Genomic DNA, 23,978 nt, shown 5'->3' with positions numbered 1-23,978 from the left:
TTAAAGATGAGATGATGTATGAACCACCAATAGTGTTATTAAACTCAAATTACTTTCAAGATGGGTAACATTTAGAGTTGTTCAGTCATTCCAGGATTGGGCTAATTGACACTATAAGTGGAATTTTTAAAAAATGACCTCATACAGTCTGCTGGCATTTTATACTAACCATTATAGGAGGTAGTAAAATGCTGGAATTTAAAATACAAAGTCAGCATTAACTGTAAACAATTCTAAAGCACTGCAACTCTTTAAAACATGTAGTGATAAGAAATTAGAATGCATACAAAATCAGAATTAAAAAAGCAAAAAATAGAAATATTTAGTGAATTTACTCAAGTGAAGAAAGTTTAAATGATACAGAAATGAAAAATATTAGAAATATATATACAATAAAAAGTGAATATAAATTAGCTAATTCCATGGACATTTCCAGTTAAACATTCATACACATATTCACCTTTTTTATATAGGGATAATACATACATACATGGCATGATGATTCTGGCAAAAAAAAAATCAGAGATACTAAAAATATTCTCAAGTTTTAAAAATTGTGTGGAATATATCTGAACAATAACATTCTATGTGAATGTAAACCCCTGATTTAATTCCAGGATTTTATCATGCCAGAAGCATGGTTGGTTTCAATTTTTTAAAACAGATATTGGTATCATAATATATTGGCTTAGTTAATAATTAAGGCATTTTGCATAAACAGCATTTCAGTGTGAACATTTTTAATATTATTTACTTTAATGTTTTCACTTTCAAAGTCTTTCAACATAAGAAAATAGCTGCACACATTTAAGTTTTTTTATAAAACACAATCTTGAAAAAAAATCACGATTGGTCTTTGTAGTTTCTAGTAATAACTCTTGTCTTACTTTTGCAGAGTATAAATTATATTCTTATGCATGATTGCATTAAGACCCAGTAGTTCTTAAACAATGTTATCAAATAACCATACAGACCCCGAATGCAGCAAAGGCGAACAATCTTCATAGTGCACTTTCACCTCATTGAAGTTGAAGCTGCTCCTTTTGGATACTATTCCACTTCAATGTGAAGTAGATTGTTAGCATTTCATTAGTGGTTTCAATTTGTGGCTTTTTAAAAGAAAAAATGATTTTGATTTCTTCCACAGTTCACAGTTCTCAGAAGAGACCTATTTTTGGAAATCCTATAGTCCCAGGATGTCTCGAATAACCAAATGCTGTTTAGTAGATGAAATCTCTCAATGCAACTGTAATAAATAAGCATCTACATCCTTAGAGGATAAAACAGAAACATTTCATTAGCCAGTATAGTAAATACACATAAACAACACATTTTTATTTTCCTTTTTGGCTGCCTTAGTTTCCATTTGTGATCTTTTAACAGTTGAAGAGTGTTCTTCTCAACTTTTTATCTGCTTTTGTTTGGTACAGGGCCTGGGACATATCACACACTCGATAAATGTTTGCTAAGTGCTGAGACAATGTTTTGGTTCCTGTGCTCAAATAAGTTTGCATTCACAGGAATACCTTACCTTTAGAGCTATATAAACTCAAGGCCAGTTTCATAATAGACTCTCCAGTTTCTGCTCTCAGAAACTTACAAGTTAATTGAGAGCTTAATTTTGTAATAAAGTTTTCATTGTAACTTAAAGAACTTCACTTTGAACTATTAAATCACTTTAGTATAGTCTTCAATAATAAACATAGTATTTTAAGTCATGTTCACAATAAAGCTTCTCCCTTTATAAAGAATTATAATTAAAAGCAAATTTCTAAGAAATAATTATTCATTTCTATTCCAGAAAACAAGCTCCTATCAACCCGGAGGAAGCACCTGGCTCCTGGCTTTGGATCAGCGCAGCACGCCGGCTGTAGCAGCCATTTGGGGGGTGAACCAACGGAAGGAAGATTTGTCTTTCTGTCTTTCTTTCTAACTCTGCCTGTCCAAAAAAGAAAAAAGAAAAAAGCTCCTACCAAGCAAGAGGATGTGGTATGTATACTTTAAAAACCTAAAACAACCAAAATATTTCTAGAAATTGATTCCTAAGATTTTCACCATTAGGAATTCTTTAGTAGAGGCCAACATTGGGTAGCAGGTAAAGTTCCAGTCTATAATGCCAGCAACCCATATGGGCAGTGGCTCATATCCCGGGTGCACTATTTCTGATCCAGATCCTTGTTAATGGCCTGGGTAAAGCAATGGCAGATGGTTCAAGTACTTGGACCCCTGCCACCCACGTGGGATACCTGGATGAAATTGCTGGCTCATGGCTTTGGCCTGATCCAGCTCTGGCTGTTGTAGCCATCTAAGGAGTGAACCAGTGGACAGAAGATCTCTCTCCCTCTCCCTCTATAACTGATTTTCAAATGAAGAAATAAATCTTAAAAAGAAAAAAGAACTCATACAGTAAAATCATACAAAGTGGTAAACTTGAGGTCATCTTGCTTTTTTGGAAGTATCCATAAAGAATTTTAATAGTGTATGACATAAATTAAACTACATTTAATAAATTTTTTAAATCAAATATCACTTTCTATTCCTGGCTAATGCCCATTTATGATAGCAATGTGCCCACTAATAGGGCAGAAATATTTCTTAACTTTTTTTTTTTTGCAATTATATTTTAACTACCAATGTTTTTCTGGAGTTTAAATACCAAAATCCCAACTAGTAATGTACTTTTTCCTTTAAAAGACAAGCAAATCGATAAAGACCAATGTCCAATTCATTCTGTGATTTAAAGGTTACTTTTTCAAAAAGCATATTAGTAGGGCTGGCATTGTGGCATGGTGGGTTAAATCATTGCCAGCATCCCACATGGTTGCTGGTTTGAGTACTGGCTGCTTTTCTTCCAATCCAGCTCCCTGTTAATGTGCCTGGGAAAACAGTGGAGGATGGCCCAATTCCTTGGGCCCCTGTAGCCATATGGGAGACCCTGAGGAAGCTCCTGGTTCCTGGCTTCAGCCTGGCCCAGTCACAGCCATTTGGGGAGTGAGCTAGCGGATGGAAGACCTTTCTCTCTTTCTCTCCCTCTTTGTCTTTCCCTGTGACTCTTTCAAGTAAATAGAATAAATCTTCAAAAAAAAAAAAAACAAAAAAAAAACATATTAGCAAAGTAAAAATTAACATTCTAAACCCATCTGAATGTATTCCTCATCCCTTGTTTCCTTCTGATGTTGCTCTTATTTGGATTCTTAATTTTTCTTCAGATATTTTTCTATTAGAACTAGGTCATTAAATATCCTGTGGCATAGTATTTCTGTGGCTGTATATGAAACATTCAATGGATAACTCCTGTTCTTCCTGCCAAGGTCACACTCACATCCAGAGGACTTTAAGCACTTGCAAATATGAAACTGACTTGGGGCCAGCGTTGCGGCATAGCAGGTAAAGCTGCCACCAGCAGTACCGGCATCCCTTATGGGCACCAGTCCGAGACTTGGCTGCTCCACTTCAGATCCAGCTCTCTTATGGCCTTGGAAAACAGCAGAAGACGGCCCAGGTGCTTAGGCCCTGCACCCGCATAGGAGACCCAGAAGAAGCTCCTGGCTCCTGGCTTCAGATCGGCCCAGCTCTAGCCATTGTAGCCATTTGGGGTGTGAATCAGTGGATGGAAGACCTTGCTCTGACTCTGCCTCTCTGTAGCTCTGCCTTTCAGATAAATAAATAAATAAATAAGAGAAATAAATTGACTTAACACCTTGTTAGAACAGTACTCAATTATTTTGTCTAGAAACTGAAGAGCTCATTTACAAATGTATCCTATGTTATTTCTTGGTTTAATGCCTAATTTTTAAGTTTAAATGTAGATTGGGGCCAGCACTACCGTGTACCAGGTTCAAGTCCCAGCTTCTCCATTTCCGATCCAGCTCCCTGTTAATGCGCCTGGGAAAGCAGCAGAGGATGGCCCAAATCCTTGGATCCCAGCACCCACATGAGAGACCCAAATGAAGCTCCAGGCTCCTGGCTTTGGGCTGGCCCAACGCTGGCTATTGTGGCCATTTGGAGCATGAATCAGTGGATGGATGATCTTATTTCTCTCGCTCTCTGTAACTCTTCCTTTCAAATAAATATTAAAGAGAAAAACAGAGATTACCTTAGCTATATTACCAGTATATCCTGGAACCAAAGTAAGATGGTTTTCTTGTTCCCACAACCCACTTAATTGTTGTCTTAAAATCTGAATATTTCTAGGAGGAAAAAAAGAAAAACGAGAAAGCAAATATAGATGCATATGGCCTTTGTTAGTAAATTCACTTGATGAAAACAGTTTAAAATTTTCAAGTATTTATAAGAAAACTATAATGTAAGAAAATTATAAATGTTAAGGGGATTGTAGGGAGATTTTCTTTTTTTTATGGTTTCATGACAATCTGGCTCATTTGGTAGAATAACTGCATTCCCACACCAAAGCAGTCCTCAAATTATAATTATAAATATAGTTTCAGAACTGTAATCAACATCATACTCTCAGGATATGTCTAGGCAATCTAAGGACCCTGCAGGATGCTTCCAACCCTTATCCCATTACAGGTATTTTTTTCTCTCCTTTACTAATTAAACCCCTGTTAAATCATCATTGAACTTTTTCTTTCTTAAATGAAGGGTTGGGTTTTACGAGAAGAGATACAGGGGTTCCTGGGCTCTGGAACTCAACCTCTATGTTTTGATTTTCATGTATCACAACTCAGTATTTCTCTGAAAATGAAAAGAATAAATATATGCTGATGATACCAGTACAAAATTACCACCTAGTTTAATCAAGCGGCTTTTTTGAAAAAAGCTTCAGCACGACGGTACCTTTAAAGACATACTCACCCATCATTTCTGATTTCTGATTTGGATGACAGTTCTGACCACCACCTTTTTATGACTGCTTGAAGCCAGTTTAAACCAACTATTACATATCTGAAATGACAATGTTACAAAATGTTTTCATCTAAAAAGCCATTACAAAAGACACTTCCCTTCTCCAAAAACAGACATTGATCTTTCATCCCTTCTATAAACTTACTTCACTAGTTTCACGATCTATTTCATAAACTATATTTTATGTAACCCTTTTAAAACCCTTTTATGATTATGATTTAATCACTTAATGTTCTTCTAATTATACTATAAGCTCATGGAAAACAGAAACTACATGCCTCACATAGCCCAATTTGCTAATATGAACTCATGAAAACAAAATTAAGGATGTTCAAAAAGAAAAACAATTGATTCATTTGGCACTTACTCTTCAAATCTGCTTTTAAGTAATGACTTTACTAGAGGCAACAAGTCCACGCAGCAGCCAAGTGAGATATAGTGTTTTTCCTCCTGTAAACTAAAATAAATACTATGTTAAAAATACGTGCATTAATAAGTCATAATTTGTTCTGTAATTTTTTTGGTAAAATATTGTTTTTACCTATTGGTGAGTACAGGTAGGCAATCTACTACAACTCCAAGATCTTCTATCCTGTGGGTACAAAAAGAAAATTCCTAATTTTTTTATTTCAAGATTTATTTTATTTATTTGAAAGTCAGAGTTACAGAGAGAGAGAGAAAGAGGAGAGGAGAACAGAGTCTTCCATCTGCTGGTTCACTCCCCAATTGGCCACAACAGTCAGAGCTGTGCCGATCCAAAGCCAGGCGCTTCCTCCGGGTCTTGCACATGGGTGCATGGGCCCAAATACTTGGGCCATTTTCTACTGCTATCCCAGGCCATCGCAGAGAGCTGGATCAGAAGTGGAACAGCTGGGACTCAAGCTGGCACCCATATGGGATGCCGGCACCTCAGCAGCGGCTTTACCCCCTACACCACTGCGCCGGCCCCGAAAATTCCCTATTTATCTTTATGTTAAAATCTTCACACTGCTTTCAAGAGATTCACCATTTAAAAAATTTTTTTATTTATTTGAAAGGCAAAGTTATAGAAGGAGAGAAAGAGAGATCTTCCATCCACTGGTTTACTCCCCAAATGGCCACAATGGCTGGGGCTAAGGTGGGCCAGGCTGAAGCCAGGTGCCAGGAGCTTCTCCCTTGTCTCCCAGATGGGTGTAGCGGCCCAAGCACTTGGGTCATCTTCTGCTGCTTTCCCAGGCACATTAGCAGAGAGCTGGATAGGAAGTGTAGGAGCCAGTGCTCACATGGGATGCTGGCATCACAGGCAGTGGCTCTACCCACTATGCCACAACATTGGCCCCAGAGATCCACAAATTTAACAATTTCAATGTCTTTGATGAGCCAAGTACTAGGGACACAGCAGTGAACAAGAGATAGGGCTTGTATGCCCACTGTGAGTGAGGAGTAGGTTACAGACAGGCAAGGGATAGGGGCGGGGAGCAGCACTGGCTTTGTAGCACAGCAGGTTAAACTCCTGTATGGGAGAGTTAGTTCATCCCTGATGCTTTGCTTCCAATTCAGCTCACACTGGAAAGCAGCAGAGGAAGGTCCGTGTATTTGGGCCTCTTGTTTTCCATGTGAGTGACCAGGATGGAGTTCCAAGCTCCTGGCTTCTGCCTCATCCAGCACCAGCCATTGCAACCATTTAGGGAGTGAACCAGCAGATGAAGATCTCTCTCTCTCTATTGTTTTAACTCTTTGAAATAAATAAATAAATATTTTAAAAAAGAGAGACAGTGAACAAATAAGTAAAAATGTATAGAGTAGGTTGGTGATATTAATTTCTAAGGCGAAAAATAAAACAGGAGAGGGAGATGGGAAGTAAAGAGATACAATGGTCATGGAAAGTCTCACAAAGGTAACATTTTAGAGACTTGAATAAAACCAGGAAGGTAATGCTTAAAATTTGCAAATTCGCAAAGGAGATTTTTTTTTTTAAGATTTATTTACCGGGGCTGGTACTGTGGCACAGTGGGTTAAACTACTGCCTGCAGTGCTGGCATCCCATACGAATGCCACTTGGCCCAGCTGCTCCATATCTGGTACAGCTCCCTGCTGATGTGCCTGGGAAAGCAGCAGAGTGTGGTCCAACTACTTGAACCTCCATATCCATTGGGGGACCCAGATGGGATTCCTGGCTCCCGGCTCCTGGCTTCAGCCTGGCCCAACCAGGGCAGAAGTAACCATTTGGGAAGTGGACCAGCAGATGGGTAATCTCTAACTCTTTCAAGTAAATACATAAATCTTTTTTTAAGATTTATTTATTCATTTATATATTCATTTGAAAGGCAGAGCTAGAGAGAGGGGGAGGGAAGGAGAAAGAGAGACAGATATCATCCATCCACTGGTTCACTCCCCAAATGGCTGGTCTCTCAAGTGGGTGGCAGGGACCCAAGGACTTGGACCATCTTCCGATGCTTTCCCAGGCACAACAGCAGTGAGGTGGATGGGAAGTGGAGTGGCCAGGGTGTAAAGCAGTGCGCACTGTACCAAGACACCAGCCTCAAAAGGCATTTTAAAAAGGTTTCCCCATATTGGTATCTTAGTTTTATCGACAAGAACCTTAGAAAAACCAGTTTTGCTCAATCTGATAAAACAGATGTTTTCTGTAATTTTGGTTATTCATAGGCTGGGGGCAACTGTAATTTAAGCCAGACAGTTCCTATCAAAGCTAAGTACAGGCAGTTTAAAATTTTAGCCAGTAGTAAAATAAAGAAGATGTACTTCTAATTTTACACTCAAAATTACTTACCTCACCAAATAGGCTACAAGTTCACTTATGCTTCTCTTTCTCCAGAAAGTTAAAGCTACATTCAATCGCAAATTCCTGCTGAATAAAACCTGGGCCATTGTTTCATGGTCCTGAGAAACCTGGAAGATAATCATGATGGAAACAATTTTAGGATCTGTTTATTGTTTATCAGTACTTTTTCTAATACTAGCTACCATTTTTCTTTTACATTTCAATAACTCATGTAACAGGGACAGGCAGTGGTTAGATTGCCACTTGGGATGCCTACATCATATTGGAGTGCCTGGTAGGGTCCCAGGAACTCTGCTTCCAATCCAGCTTCCTGCTAATGTGTACTCGGGGAGGCAGCAGAGGCTCAAGTACTCATGTCCCTTCCACATAAGTGAGAGACCTGGGATTGAGTTCTGGAGGCTTCCAGCTTAGGACTGACCCATCCTTCACTGCTGCGGGCATTTGAAGAGTGGAACAGCAGATATGAACTCTGTCTCTTTATCTTTCCAAATAAAATGAAAACATCATTCCTTTTTTTTTTTTTTTTAAGATTTATTTATTTATTTGAAATTCAGAGTTACAGAGACAGAGTAATCTTCTATCTGCTGATGCACTCTGCAGATGGCTGGGCCAGACTGAAACCATGAGAAAGGAACTTCTTCCAGGTCTTCCACGTGGGTGTAGGGGTCTAAGCACTTGGGCCATCTTTCACTGCATTCCCAGGCTATTAGCAGGGAGCTAGACTGGAAGTGGAGCAGCCAGAATCTGAACCAGTGCACACATGGGATGCTGGTATTGTAAAAAGTTTAACACAGAACTGTATATATAAGAAAAAAACAGGGCCAGTGCTGTGGTGCAGTGGGCTACACCTCTGCCTGTGGCGCTGGTATCCTATATAGCTGCTCCTCTTGAAATCCAGCTCTCTGGTTATGGCCTGGGAAAGCAGTGGAAGATGGCCCAGGTGCTCGGACCACTGCAGCCACGTGAGAGACCCAGGCTCAGCTTGGGCCACTGTGGTCACTGGGGAGTGAACTGGCAGATGGAAGACCTTTCTGTCTGTAACTCTGCCTCTCAAATAAATAAATCTTAAAAAAAAAAAAAAAAAGAAGAAAAAAAAAAAAAAAAAAAGAATATTCTTTATAAGGAAAAAAAACCCCGCAAAATTCAAATATCATGCCCCAGAAATAACATTTAACACTGGCGTGTATCTTTCCAAATCATTTTCAAAGATAAATTAAGTACACAAAAAAGTCCATTTTTTTGTTTTTACAATCTTGTTTTTCACCTGTATAATCATTTTTCAATGTCAAAACAGATCAAGTGCATCTTTAAAAAACAGCATATTCTCCAGTTTTTAAATACCACAATTAATTTAGATTTTGGTTTCGACTTATTAAAACTATGCATCAGTCAACATCCTGATGTATGTCATTAATATGGACTTAGACAACTTATTTACTTATATAAAGGAAAAAATCCATGCATTTCATATATACAGTTTTAAGAACATAATAGCTTTTTTTGAAATTAATTTTACAAGTATTAGGTTTGCTAATAAGCCTTCCACTAGGCAATTCTGTGAACCCAGCCAACTATGCCTAGATAACCAGCCTCAGCGGTCCATTTTATTTATTTATTTTATTTAGTAGTTTAACTTTATTTTTCTAATTAGATTGTTTTTACTGACAAAAATTCTATATATTTATGGGGTACAATGTTAATATTTCAGTACATGCATAGATTTTAATGATCAAATTAGGATAATCAGCATCCATCACCTCAAATAGTCAAGATTTCTTTGTAGTGTGATCATTCAATAGTCTTTCTTCTAGCTATTTAGAAAAATATATTATTGTTAACTATTGTTAAGTGGTCCATTTTTTAAGCAAGATTTCTTTTTCCCTGGTTTTAAATTTCTACTGGCCAACCTGTCATTCTGGATATTTATAGCAGCATGTCAAGCATTTCAACCCACCTTATATATTGCTAACATAGAAATATAAAATTATTGATTCAAATATGGTTAAACTAAAAAACTGTCTCAAGGACTATCACTCAAGTAAGTTTGAATTCAATGAGTAAGAAAAATTATTTAGCTAGTACTATATAGCAATCAAAAAAACCCCAACAGGGTAACAGGAATAAAGGTAAGCTAGACATACCTTAGAAAAGTGACTTACCTCAGAAAAAAAACTACTATATTTTGATGATGGGCTTTCTGTCTGTGAAGAGCCAGGATCACTGGAATTAACCAAATATGTGCGACTATCATGGCGTAATTTTTCAGGCAGGTGACCTGCACAAGCCAGTTCATTTTCTTTATTTGCCATGTCACAGCCCCCAGTGCTAGGGGACTGTTTTTTTCTGTAACAAGGATTTGGAAAGGGATGATGAACTTTCTTTCTGCGATAGATCACCTTACGTAGTTTATCTGGGGTTTTCACAGCTTGTCCAACTGTTCTGTAAAAAGAATTTTTAAAGTAAAAAAATAATAAAAACCTTTAAAAGTTTTTAAATGAGATTTAATAGTCCACATTTTGCTGTAATCAACTGAAATTAGAAGTGAAAGGAATAATAAAGAATTCAAAATCTTAACTCTTAGTTTGAAAAGGAAAGCTACAAATTATCTGAAAGCAATGAGATGAATGACACTTTATAACAAATGAAAATGAAGATACATAGATGCTAACTATGATGCTTTTAAAATGAATCATTAAAGGCCATTCTGGAAATAAGAAAACTATAACACTTTCCTGTTACCTAATATTTGTCTAACAAAATGACATATTGTACAAGTCTGGATATTTTAATTATTTGATTAGGCTGAAATATACTTAATTCTGAACAGAACACAATACAGCAAACATGGTTCACTGGTTCTCAAATTATCTTTGTGTCAGGATGCTTCAAAATAAATTACTGAGAACTCAAAAAAGTGTTTCATGTGACTGAAACCTATTGATGTTTACTGTATCAGAAACTAAAACTAAGAAAATTTTAAAATATTTGTTATTTAAAAACAGACATTATATATCAACAAGAGATATGTTACACAAAAAATTGTGTTTCCCAAAACAATCAGAACAATGAGAAGGGTACTGCTTTACATTTTTTTCAAAATTCTAATATCTGATTTAACAGAAAACAGTTGGGTTCTTTTTTAAATCTGTATGCAATCTATTGTGACATAAAATGTCACAAATGTTTGGAAAACTCTACTATACAAGAGACTGAAAAGAAAAATGAATAATGTCTTGGTATTGTTATGAAAATAGTCTTGATCTCACATACTCCCTAAAAAAGCCCCAGAAACCTCTAGGTCCTCAGATTACACTTTGAACACCAGTGGTTTTGTAGAAAGTGCTTTTTATATTAAGTAGATTTGAGAATGAATGCCATGTTTATCACTTTCTGGTTATATGACCCTGAACAAATCACAACTTCTGTGAGTTTTAGTGTTCTCTCAGCTGCTAAGGGTAATACACTCAAGTACAACTGTTGTGAGGAAAAGAGATAATACTGATGTGTTTATCAGAGCAGAGCCTGTCACAATGAAGCTATCTAACAATAAATAAACTATTACTTTAATAAAAGAAAATACTTATTTCATCCACTATTTTCATCTTTACCCAGTTTTTCATATTTGCTATTTCCCTACAAACTTTAATTATATTTTACAATTTTAATTTGAGAAGCAGAGAGAGAGAGAGAGAGAGATGGAGAAAGAGATAAACAGAACTCCAATGCACTGGTTATGCCAATGGTCAGAGCCAAAGCTGGGAGCTGGGGAACTCAATCCCGGTAACCCATGTAAGCGCCCAGTCACTTCAGCCTCCCAGAGTCTGCGTTAGCAGGAGGCTGGATTCAGAAGAGGCTTCAAACCCAGGTCTTGTGACAGGGGACAAAGGTGTCTCAACCACTAGGGCAAACACTTCCCCTCTGCACAAACTATAAAGATGCTCTTACCTGTTTATGTAAGCAGCCAAATGTTTGGGAGATTTCTTAACCTGAAAAATGAATGTAAATAATCTAGTTACAGCATACTTAAGAGTTCTTTAACAGTTATGTAAATTTTGTGATTGATAAAGCTAAAATTCAACAAGTAGATTTTTCAGGTTGAAGTTTTTTCTGTTCTAATGCCGCAGTCTCCAGTTATCAGATACAAATGACATTGTATAAAAGTATTTTTGGCAAAGCAACATATCCATTTCCTTATTTACTAAGCCACTAGTCACATATACATATAAGGGTGCTTAATAAGGTGAGCTGAATTTTTATAGTCTAAAAGCAATTTTAGCAGTGCTAATGAGTCTTGCAATGGTTAAAAAAAGGAAAACCTCTGAGATTCCTCTTAAAGTAAAACAGTCAAATTATATAAAAACAGTACAGTAGCCAAGAAGTTTTTAGAGCTTCAGGTATTTCAAATGGTTATACTTTATTAACCCTACTTTGGGGAGATTAAGCAATTCTGACCCTCTCATTGTCTGAACAATTTAGCCATATCTAACCCTACCTGACTATAATTATCTGACAGTTTAAAATGTCTTACACTCTTTATCTAACCATGAACTTACCTCCTTCATGTTCTTATTGGTGAAATTAGAGATCCTTTTTCTAGGAAGATCAGTGGAATGATCCTCAATATTAGTACAAAAGTTCCGTTTTTTAACATTGTGGGTTTCAGATGCCATAATCTCTTAAATACCTAAACAACAAAATACAAATAAACAGAAAATAGAAAAGGCGAAAGAAATTGATTAAATCTTTAACAGGTACATAAATATACAGCAACAGCTCCACAACACAGCCTTATGTTTAAAGCAAAGAACATAGTTCTAATTTATATATTTGTAGAAACCTTAAACATGAGGGAAGCAGAAGGCAGGATATTTCAGGAACTTAAGACTCTTTCTATCCTTTCTCATTCTTTAGTAGCAACCTTTAAAATAATAGTGTGTGTGTGTGTGTATTTATACATACATATATATATATATAGATATACATACACATACATATATTTTTTAACCAAAGCCACATGTCAACCTCCCCATTTCCTCTATCACTAACCATTTACTAACTGCACAGGTTATAGAATAAAAATCTATGAAGAAGTAGTATCTTTAATATCCATTGGTTCATGTCCTGGCTGTTCCACTTATGCTTAAGCTCCCTGCTAATGGCCCAGGAAAAGCGGTGGAAAATGGCCCAAGTACTTAGGCTCCTGCCACCCAAATGGGAGACCTGGATAAAGATCCTGGCTTCCACCTGGCCCAGTCTGGGGAGTGAAAAACAGATATAAGATCTCTCTCTCTCTCTCTCCAACTCTTTTTTTTTTTTTTTGACAGGCAGAATGGACAGTGAGAGAGAGAGAGAGAGAGAGAAAGGTCTTCCTTTTCCATTGGTTCACCCCGCAATGGCTGCTGCGGCCGGCGTACCATGCTGATCAGAAGCCAGGAGCCAGGTGCTTCTCCTGGTCTCCCATGCGGGCGCAGGGCCCAAGGACTTGGGCAATCCTCCACTGCCTTCCCCGGCCACAGCAGAGAGCTGGACTGGAAGAGGAGCAACTAGGACAGAATCCGGCACCCCAACCAGGAGTAGAACCCCGTGTGCCAGTGCCGCAGGCGGAGGATTAGCCTATTGAGCAGTGGCGCCGGCCCAACTCTTTCAAATAAATAATCTTCCCAAAAAAAGTTTGTGAAAAAATGGAATTAAATGTTTTTTGGATACAAAAAATTGAAATCTGTCGCTCCCCGACTCACGGAGGAACGACATCAGAAGCTGTTTTCTTTCCCCGGTCCTTCCCGGATTTGCTGCCACTCCCCCGCTTTCGCGGAGGAGCGGCACCAGCTCTCAGGGGGGCCCCGCATGTTGTCTCTCTCTCTCTCTTTTATAGTCCTCTCCCACCAATCTGTGCTCTGCTGCCCACATGCTAAGCACGTGGCTTCCCTCCAAACAGGGGTTGGGTCAGGAATCAGCTATTTAAGGAAGCAGCTGTGTAAGATTTGTTTACTCCCTCAGAGCGGCCACATGGTGGGAGATCAGATGCATAGAGTTAGTCTTAATAGTCTCAGTGGTCCAGCCTAGTCTCGGTAGTCTCAGTACTTATTTCGCCATGTTGCGGGAGACAGGCCCTGCTCCCCACAGAAATCCGTGAATAATTTTTCAAAATATGCATTCTCCATGAACTATTTATAACCCTAAGCAGCCAAAGAAATCAAACATGGACTATACACATCTATACTTGTCCTACACCTAATCCTTATGCTTTTCTTTCATTCTTATAACTAGCTCTCTGAAGCCATCCAGACTTTGAAAAAAAAAAAAAATTCATGTTCCCTTGTTCCATTATTATTATATGCAAGGGGGGAAGGCAGAGTGAAAATGAATGTTATAACTTCATTTATATAACAGGAAATTAGTGATTTCCTACTTGTGTTCTGCTGACTTCACGCAGGAAATTTACTTTAGGTTATTCCTTTAAGTTAATGGAGATGATACTCAGATTCTCTTCTAAAGAATCATTTAGCAAACTTTCTGAAAATATTGTATTAAGCCTTAACTTCAGCGACTAGAACCCACCAGGTCGTTGGAGTTGAGTTCAAAGCAATTATTATTTGAATTATTATTCAAAGCAATTAAAACATTTATTTGGGGCCAGTGCTATGGCATAGCACAGAAAGCCTCCACCTGTGGTGTGGAAATCCCATATAGGCGACAGTTCAAGTCCTGGCTACTCATTCTGATCCAGCTCCCTGCAAATACACCTGGGAAAGCAGAAGACAGCCCAAAGTTCTTGGGCCCTTGCACCCAGGTCAAGAGACCTGGAAGAAGCTCCTGGTTCCTGGCTTCTGATTGGCCCTGCAACCATTTGGGGAGTGAACCAGCAGATAGAAGATCTCCTCCCACCCTTCCTTTCAAATAGATAAATCTTTTTAAAATATTTTATTTATTTGAAAATCAGAGTGATACAGAGGACAGACAAAAAAATTTTCCACCTTCTGAGTCACTCCCCAAAAGGCTACAATGGCCAGGGCTGGGCCAACCCAATGCCAGGAGCCAAAAGCTTCTTCCAAGTCTCCCAAGTTGGTGCAGAGGCCCAAGTACTTGAGCCATTTTCAGCTGTTTTCCCAGTGGAACAACCAGATCTCAAACTGGCACCCATATGGGAGCCAGCATCACAGGAGGCAACTTATTCCTCTCTGCCACAATGTCAGCCCCCAATTATTCATGTTTTGAAAATAAAGATACTCCAAACCCTTGGTTCACTCCCCAAAGTTGGGCTAAGCCATGTTGAAGCCAGGAGTCAGGAACTCCATTTGGGTCTCCCATGTGAGTTGCAGGAACCCAAGTACTTGAGCCATCCCAGGAAGCTGGATAGGAAGCATGAAGAGCTGGGGCTCAAAAAAGGCACTCAACAGGGGATATGGGCATTTCAAGCAGTAGCTGTGTCAATGCCTGCCTCGGAAATTACATTTTTTAAAAAGCTTCACAGGTGTTTCTGATGCATATTCCTCCCCCAAAACATGTACATACACATGAAATTTTGCAAATAATTTCAAGATAGTGTAAGTTTTCCTATATCTAATCCATGGATAGTCCTCCCACCTGTACCCTCAGGTTAAGAGTCTTCTAGAGTGAGATGTTATAAAAAGGAAATAATTGGAGTTGTCACTGTAGTGTACATATTTTAAGTCCACTTATGAAGAATTTTTAAATGATAAAATTATAGAAATGGATTAGTGTTTGCCAGGCATTAAGGGGAAAATACACAATTACCTAAAAATAAAATGCTTAATTTAAAAATTAATGTAGGGGCTGACACTCTGGCATAGCAGGTAAAGCCACCACCTGCAGTGCAGGCATCCTTCATGGGTACCAGTTCGAGTCCCCGCTGCTCTACTTCCGATCCAACTCTGCTATGGCCCGAGAAAGCAGCAGAAGATGGTCTAAGTCCTTGGGCCCCTGTACCCACGTGAGAGATCCGGAAGAAGCTCCTGACTCCTGGCTTCAGATCAGCCCAGTTCTGGCCATTGAGGCCACTTGAGGAGTGAACCAGGGGATGGAAGATCAGTCCCCCCACTTCCCATCTGCCTCTAACTCTGCCTTTCAAATAAATCTTGTAAAAATTCATGTAAATTACAAGTAACATAGATGTCACATTCTAGTAGCTGAATGAATGATCAAGAAAAACTTTAGAGCTTCTAAGTTATTGACTTAAAAACATTCTGGGGCCAGCACTGAGGTGTAGTAGGTTAAGCATCCACCCATCTACTCTACTTCAATCCAGCTCCCTGCTGATGGCCTGGAAAAGCAGAAGATGGCCCAAGTGTTTGGGCCGCTGTACCCATGTGGGAGACCTGGAAGAAGCTCCTGGCTTCGGATCAGCTCAGCTAGGGCTGTTGTGGCCATCTGGGGAGAGAACCAGTGGATGGAACACCTCTGTGTAACTCTCTCAAGTAAACAAATACTTCAAAAAAAAAAAAAAAGCATTCTGAATTCCAATACTAAAACCAGAAAAAGTCATTTTAAGCAAACAGACTAATTTCTCATGAACATCAATGCAAGGATTCTCAACAAAATATTAGAAGAAAATTATGCACCATAACCAAATGTGATTTAACCCACGTATACAAGATTGGGTCAACATTCAAAAATTAATTAATTCATCAAGTTAACAAGCTAAACAAGAAAAATGACATGATCCTATCAACAGATGCTGGGTGGGGGTGGAAGCACGTAATAAATTCCAACACTCATTCATCAAGAAACTGTAAAGGGGTAGACATGTGCCTCGCAACTGAGATGCTGGTTTGGGTAACTGCATCCCAGGTCAGTTTCTTGGTTCGAGTCTTGGCCCCACTCCAGATTCCAGCTTTCTACTAAGGAGAACCTGGGGAAGCAGCAGGTGATGGATGGTTCAAGGAGTCAGGTTACTGCCATCCACATGGGAGACCTAAATTGAGTTCCTGGCTCCCAGCTTTGAACTACTTCAGGCCTGCAAGTTGCAAGTGCTTGGGGAGTGAACCAGTGAATGGGAGCTCTCCATCTCTCAAATTTTTAAATAATAGGGGCTAGCACTGTGGCATAGCAGAATAAGCCACTGCCTGTAGTGCTGGCATCCCAAATGGGCACAAATTCTAGTCCCAGCTGCTCTACTTCCCATCCAGCTCCCTGTTAATGCACCTGGGAAAGCAGCAGAGGATGGCGCAAGTGCTTGGGCTCCTGTACCCATGTGGGAGACCCAGATAAAGCTCCTGGCTCCTGGCTCTGGCCTGACCCAGCCCTAGCTATTGCGACCATTTGGGGAGAGAACCAGTGGATTAAAGTGCTCTGTCTTTCCTTCTCTGTAATTCTACTTTTCAAATAAATATGTAAATCTTAAAGATAAAAAAAGATTATGATAGTCTGAAACGGTAGTATCCAGTTTAGGATTCTATAGATTTTTAAATATACAAAAAAGAGATTACTGAAGACTGCAAGTTGGGATGGATTCTCAGATGGCCAAACAGAGGTGTCCAAAGCTTATCTCTTCCTCCACAAAGAACCAAAGCAACAGTGCATAGCTGCATTTCCAGAAGAGCAATAAAAGGGAGAACGCTGGAAAACAGCAAGGAAGAGACGGGAACCCTGGAAGACACAGAGGCCTGGGATGGTAGAATAGGGACAGGAACAAAGCACACTGGCAGTGCAACCCTGGCTTGTTAACTGGAGGGACACTCCACTGCAGGAGAAAGGGTGAATGGGAGAGTACCACCAGGTCCCACTGCTGCAGATGCCAACAATCCCAGCTATGGGAGAGTTCCCCAATCATCACAGGCTTGAAGCCCACCAAGGGGAGTTACCCACAGCCCACACAGCAGCTGTGCTTCAGAGAAGAACACACACTGCCTCCCCAGCAGTCCCCAGAGCACAAGCTGCTGCAGGTCAACACCACCTTGAGAACAGAGCCTGTGTCAGAATTCATACTGCCTTAGGGACCAGAAGTCCCTGCACAGCCTCATCCCTGCCCCCACCCCCATCCTTAGACATTCTACCTCATGAGTACAGGGGGCTGCAGCCTCATGAACCTGACAAGACCTATCAGTGCAACTGACCACAGCACCCACACCTGCATAGTGGCCAGTACAAGAGGGACTTGGTGGTTCAGCTCTGTAAAAGTAGGGGGTGTCACTCCCAGGATCTGAGAGGTGGCCCCTGAGAGCTGCCCTCTCCGTGGCCAGCTGCCTCCTCCCCATTCCCTGCTGCTTCCTCTGACTGGATACCTATCAGCTCACTTTACCATTGGGCCTAAGGGTGCACACTCCACATAGGCTGCCACTGCAGAAGGTACATGAACCACACTCCTGGCACTGCCAGGGCTGCTGCTGAGGGGGACCTCGGCCAACGGCAGAGCTTGTCCCAGAGATGCAAAGGAAAGATCCACTGCACTCCATGCTCCCAGGGGCACCAATTCCATTGCTGGAGTAACCACATGGTGGTGGCAATGGGGTGGTGCTGCACCTTCCTGAGTCATGAGACTGCCCCATCCCTGCACGTCCCCTGGAAACTAATGGGCTTTCCAAGTCCACTGCCCCATGCACTGTGTCCAAAGCCATTGACTACAGGTAAAAAAGCTATATGGAGACCATACTATGGCACTTAGCCAGAACCAAAACCAACACAGCCTACCAAACCAACACCCTAAAACAGATCTTCAGCAGAAAGCCAATTACTACAAAAGCCATCTTTTAAAAATTATAGTCAACTGATCCAACAGATGCTCAAATATCAATGTAGGGATATAAGAAGTATGGAAATGCAAGGCAGGACCTGGTGTTGTGGTTTAGCAGATTATGCAACCGCTTGGGACACAGCTTCCCATATGGGAGTGCTGGAATTCCAATTACTTTGCTCCTGATCCAGCTACCTTGTAATGCATTCTGAGAAATGCCTGGGCTCCTGCCACCCATGTAAGAGACCTGAATTGAGTTCTGGGCTCCTGGCTTCAGTCTGGCCTAGTGCTGGATATTGCTACCATTTGGGGACTGAAGCAGTAGGTAGAAAAATGCCTTTCTGTCTCTCTGCCTTTAAAGTAGAATGAAGGAGGGAGAGAGGGAGAAAGGGAGAAATTGCAAGGTAAACAATGCTTCCAAAAGAACACAATTCTAACAGACTACAATGAACAGGATGTTGATAAAATGCCTAATAATGAATTCAAAAGAAAGATCCCAAGGAAACTCATTGAGATATAAAAGACAAATAATTCAATGAAATGAAGAAAACTTATGACAAAAAGGAAAAATTCAGCCAAGACAGATTATAAAAAAGAACCAAAGAGAAACCTCTAAAATTAAGCATTCAAACAGCCAAACAAAAATTACAGTTGAGGGGTAGGCATCTGCTGCAGCGACTAAGATCCTGCATTCCATAGTGGAGTACCCGGGTTCTGTCTCAGCTCTATTTTTTTTTTTTTTTTTTTTTTTTTTTTTGCCAGGCAGAGTTAGACAGTGAGAGAGAGATACACAGAGTTATAGACAGTGAGAGAGAGAGGTAGAGAAAAGTCTTCCTTCTGTTGGTTCACGCCCCTAACGGCCGCCACGGACAGCGCTGTGGCCGATCTGAAGCCAGGAGCCAGGTACTTCCTCCCAGTCTCCCATGCGGGTGCAGGGCCCAAGCACTTGGGCCACTCTCCACTGCACTCCTGGCACACAGCAGAGAGCTGGACTGGAAGAGGAACAACCAGGATTAGTACCCGGCACCCCAACCGGGACTAGAACCTGGTGCTGGCGCTGCAGGCGGAGGATTAGTCAAGTGTCACTTCTTTCTTCTTTTCTTTTCTCTTTTCTTTTCTTTTCTCTTTTCTTTTCTTTCTTTCTTTCTTTCTCTCTCTTTCTCTCTCTTTCTTTCTTTCTCTCTCTCTCTCTCTCTCTTTCTTTCTTTTTGCCACAGGGGGACGCTCATTTTATTTATTTTTTTATTTTTTATTTTTTTTGACAGGCAGAGTGGACAGTCAGAGAGACAGAGAGAAAGGTCTTCCTTTGCCGTTGGTTCACCCTCCAATGGCCGCCCCGGTCGGCACGCTGCGGCCGGCGCACCGCGCTGATCCGATGGCAGGAGCCAGGTACTTATCCTGGTCTCCCATGGGGTGCGGGGCCCAAGTACTTGGGCCATCCTCCAACTGCACTCCCTGGCCACAGCAGAGAGCTGGCCTGGAAGAGGGGCAACTGGGACAGAATCCGGCGCCCCCACCAGGACTAGAATCCGGTGTGCCGGCGCCGCAAGGTGGAGGATTAGCCTAGTGAGCTGCGGTGCCGGCCAGCTCTACTTTCAATTCCAGCTTCTTGCTAATGTACATGCTGGGAGGCAACAGGTGGTATCTCAAGTACATGAGTCCCCACCATCCCTGTGAAAAACCCAAACTGAGTTCTAGCCTCCTGGTTTCACCCTGGCTCAGCCCCAGCTGTTGCAGACATTGGGGAACAGAACCAGTGGATGTTGTTCAAATAAGATAAAGTTTAAAAATAAAAATTAAAAAAAAAAAAAAAAGAAAAAGAAGAGTGTCTCAACAACAGAGTAGAGCAAGCAGAAGAAAAACACTTCTGAACTTGAGGAGTGGTCTTTTGAAATATCTCAATTACACGAAAACAAAGAAAAAGAGGAAAGAACAAAAACAGCCTCCAAGACTTGTGGTGCACTATTAAATGAAAAAATACTTGAACTGGGGCCTGCACTGTGGCATAGTGGGCTAGGGCCTCCGCCCACAGTACTGGCATCCCATATGGGTGCTGGTTTATGCTCAGCTGCTCCTCTTCCAATCCAGCTCTCTGCTATGGCCTGAGAAAGCAAAAGATTGGGGCTGGCACCGTGGCTCACTTGGTTAATCCTCCACCTGCAGCGCCAGCATTCCATATGGGCACCAGGTTCTAGTCCTGGTTGCTCCTCTTCCAGTCCAGCTCTCTGCTGTGGCCCGGGAGGGCAGTGTAGGATGGCCCAAGTGCTTGGGCTCCTGCACCCGCATGGGAGACCAGGAAGAAGCACCTGGCTCCTGGCTTCGGATTGGCATAGCTCCGGCCATAGCAGCCATTTGGGTCAACCAATGGAAGGAAGACCTTTCTCTCTGTCCTTCTCTCTCACTGTCTGTAACTCTACCTGTCAAATAAAAAAAGAAAGCAGTAGAAGATGGCCCAAGTGCTTGGGGCCCCTGTATCCTTGTGGGAGACCGAGAAGAAGCTCCTGACTCCTGGCTTCAGATGGGCCCAGCTCCGGCCATTACAGCCATTTGGGGAGTGAACCAGTGGTTGGAAGACCTCTCTCTTTGTCCTTCCCTCTGTCTGTATCTCTACCTCTCAAGTAAATAAAATCTTTTAAAAATTTTTTTGAATTGTAGAGGCTTCAGAAACCAATGGGAAGGGAAAAGACATAGAAAATCTATTCAATGGAATAACTGATGAAAACATCCCTATCTTGTGAAAGATATGGATGTCCAGGTCCAGAATGTCAAAGGGACCTCAAACATACCTGACGAAAAGAGATTCTCAAAATGCGAATTACAGTCAACCTGTAAAAAGCCCAGGACAAAGAATTCTGAAAAGCACCAAGTCACACTCAAAGGAACCCCGAATAGACCAAAAGCCAACTTCTCAGCAGAAACCTAATACATCATAAGGAAATGGAATGACATACTCAAAATCCTGAAAGCATACATCTAACAAAGTGATCCTTCAGAAATGAAGAAGAAATAAAGACAGGCAAAAACTGAGGGGATTTATCCACCACCTGATCAGCCTTACAAGAAATGTTTAAAGGAGCTTTGCATCCAGAATTGAAAGGATAGCTACCATAACAAAAACACACAAAGGATAGGCTCAACTGGTAAAGCAGGACTGCAAATGAAAAAGAAAAAAGTCAAACCCTACACTATGATAGAAAACCACCTAACCACAAAAATAAACAAAAGAATAAACCATATAAGCAGAAAAAATTAACAAAATGGCAGGAATAAATTCTCATTAACAGTCATCATGAATGCTAACAGACTGAACTCCTTAACCAAAAGATAAAATAGAGTGGCTGAGTGGATTAAGAAGAAAAAGATCCAACCATATGTTGCCTATAAGGAACTCACTTCCCCAGTAAAGACACACAGAGGCTACAAGTAAAGGGCTAGAAAGATATTCCATCAAGGGGTTGGCATTGTGGTGCAGCAGGTTAAGCCATGGCCTGCAGCACTGGCAATCCAAGTGAAGCACCAGTTAGAGTCCTGGCTGATCCATTTCCGATGCAACTACCAGCTAATGTGCCTGGTAAAGCAACACAAGACAGCCAAGTGTTTGTGCTCCTGCCACCCACACAGGAAACTGGATGGAGTCCAGGCTCCTGGCTTCGGCCTGGCCTACGTAACTATTAGGGGGGTAAACCCGGGGACACAAGACCTCTCACTCTGTGTCTCTCTGTTTTTCAAATAAATAAAAACATCTTGAATCAAGAAAAGAAACTGAAACATCTCTACAAAACACCAAGAAAATAAATCATAAAAAACATAAAAAATGAAGACATTAGCTCATGCTAATGGATTCGAAGAATTTTGTTAAAATATTCATACTATTCAATGTGATTCATAGATTTAATGCAATCCTCATTAAAATATCAATTGCATTCTTCACAGAATTAGAAAAAAACCACAAAATTAAGATGGAACCATAAGATACAGAATAGTCAAAGCTATCCTGATGGAAAAAAAAAACAAAACCAAAAAATAAAACCCATTACTGGAGATATTACAGTATCTGTCTTTTGAACATACTACAAAGCTATCATAATCAAAATGGCATGGTACAAAATGGCATAAAAACAGGTACATACCCAGATCCGCAGAACAGAAAATCCACAGAAATTAATCTATATATTTACAATCAATGAATTTTTTTTAAATGTTTATATTTTTATATTTGAAAGGAGAGAGTGAGGGAAAGGGAAATAAATACTTGGGTTACTGCCACCACTTGGGAGACTAGGATGCAGTTCCTGATTCCCAGCTTCTACCTGGCCTAGTTAGGCTGTTGCAGGCATTTGGGAAGTAAACCAGCAAATCAAAGTTATTTCTGTGTCTTCTTCTCTCAAGTAAACAAATAATTTTAAAAGGGGGGAGGCGGCACTGTGGCACAGTAGGTTAACACCCTAGCCTGAAGCACTGGCGTCCCACATGGGCACTGGTTTGAGACCTGGCTGCTCCATTTCCGATCCAGCTCTCTGCTATGGCCTGGGAAAGCAGTAGAAGATGGCCCAAGTGCTTGGGCCGCTGCACCCGCTTTGGAGACCAGGAAGAAGCTCCTGGCTCCTGGCTTTGGATTGGCCCAGCTGTGGCCATTGCAGCCAATTGGGGAGTGAACCAGTGGATGGAAGACCTCTCTCTCTCTGCCTCTCCTCTCTGTATAACTCTTTCAAATAAATAAATATTTAAAAAGGGGGGGGGGGTGATTGGAAAAGACATTTTTCAAAAGAATATATACAAATGGCTAACAAGTACATGAAAAAGTGCTCAACATCACTAATCAGAGAAACGCAAGTGAAAACCACAATAAGGAATATCTTATCCCAGTTATAACAGCTATTATCAAATAGACAAAAAAATAACAAATAGTGGAAATGCAAGGAAAGGGAAACTCTTACACACTGTTGGTAGAAAAGTAAATTAGTAGCCATTATGGAAAACAGTATAGAGGTTCCCTCAAAACTGAGAACAGAATTACTATATGATCCAGCAATCCCACTACTGGGTATATATCCAAACATCGAAAGATACCAATGTGCCCAAGTTTACTGCAGCACTATTCACAACTGCCAAGACATGGAATCAATAAACATGTCCAGCAATGGATAAATGGACTTCAAAAACATGGTTTATATACATAATGGAATAATACTCAGCAATAAGAAAGGATGAAATCCTGTGCAGCTAGGTTGGTAGAACTGGAGGACGTTTTTAAATTTTTTTTTTATTTGACAGGTAGTTATAGACAGTGAGAGAGAGAGACAGAGAGAAAGGTCTTCCTTCTGTTGGTTCATCCCCCAAATGACTGCTACGTCCAGAACTGTACCAATCCGAAGCCAGGAGCCAGGTGCTTCTTCCTGGTCTCCCATGCGGGTGCAGGGGCCCAAGCACTTGGGCCATCCTCAACCGCCCTCCCGGGCCACAGCAGAGAGCTAGACTGGAAGAGGAGCAGCCGGGACTAGAATCGGCGCCCATATGGGATGCCAGCGCCGGCCACTGGAGGACATTATTTTAAGTGAAATAAGTCAGGCACAGAAAGATAAACACCACATGTTTTTGCTTATTTGTGGAAGTTGACCACATACTCACAGGACTAAA

The 23,978-nt window shown here is 40.7% G+C and overlaps 1 protein-coding gene across 1 annotated transcript in view; it reads right to left on the bottom strand.

Annotated features, from left to right (window-relative positions):
- Positions 1-313: 313 nt before the first annotated feature.
- Positions 314-23,978, bottom strand: part of KATNBL1 (katanin regulatory subunit B1 like 1) — a 47,500-nt gene continuing 23,835 nt past the window's right edge. The window contains exons 2-10 of the mRNA XM_002718010.6: positions 12,205-12,335; positions 11,597-11,637; positions 9,811-10,090; positions 7,640-7,758; positions 5,411-5,461; positions 5,237-5,326; positions 4,819-4,908; positions 4,097-4,190; positions 314-1,270 (exon numbers count right to left, since the gene is read on the bottom strand). Of these exons, the coding sequence (XP_002718056.1) occupies positions 1,238-1,270; positions 4,097-4,190; positions 4,819-4,908; positions 5,237-5,326; positions 5,411-5,461; positions 7,640-7,758; positions 9,811-10,090; positions 11,597-11,637; positions 12,205-12,321 (915 nt within the window). The 5' untranslated portion in view covers positions 12,322-12,335 and the 3' untranslated portion in view covers positions 314-1,237. The remainder of the gene's footprint in view (positions 1,271-4,096; positions 4,191-4,818; positions 4,909-5,236; positions 5,327-5,410; positions 5,462-7,639; positions 7,759-9,810; positions 10,091-11,596; positions 11,638-12,204; positions 12,336-23,978) is intronic.

The sequence above is a fragment of the Oryctolagus cuniculus genome, chromosome 12 (genome assembly GCF_051225735.1).
Source record: "Oryctolagus cuniculus isolate XC-2025 breed Fujian yellow rabbit chromosome 12, ASM5122573v1, whole genome shotgun sequence".
NCBI classification, from domain to species: Eukaryota; Metazoa; Chordata; class Mammalia; order Lagomorpha; family Leporidae; genus Oryctolagus; species Oryctolagus cuniculus.
The sequence above is the reverse complement of the archived record's forward strand: the minus strand, read 5'-3'. Positions and strand labels throughout refer to the sequence as shown.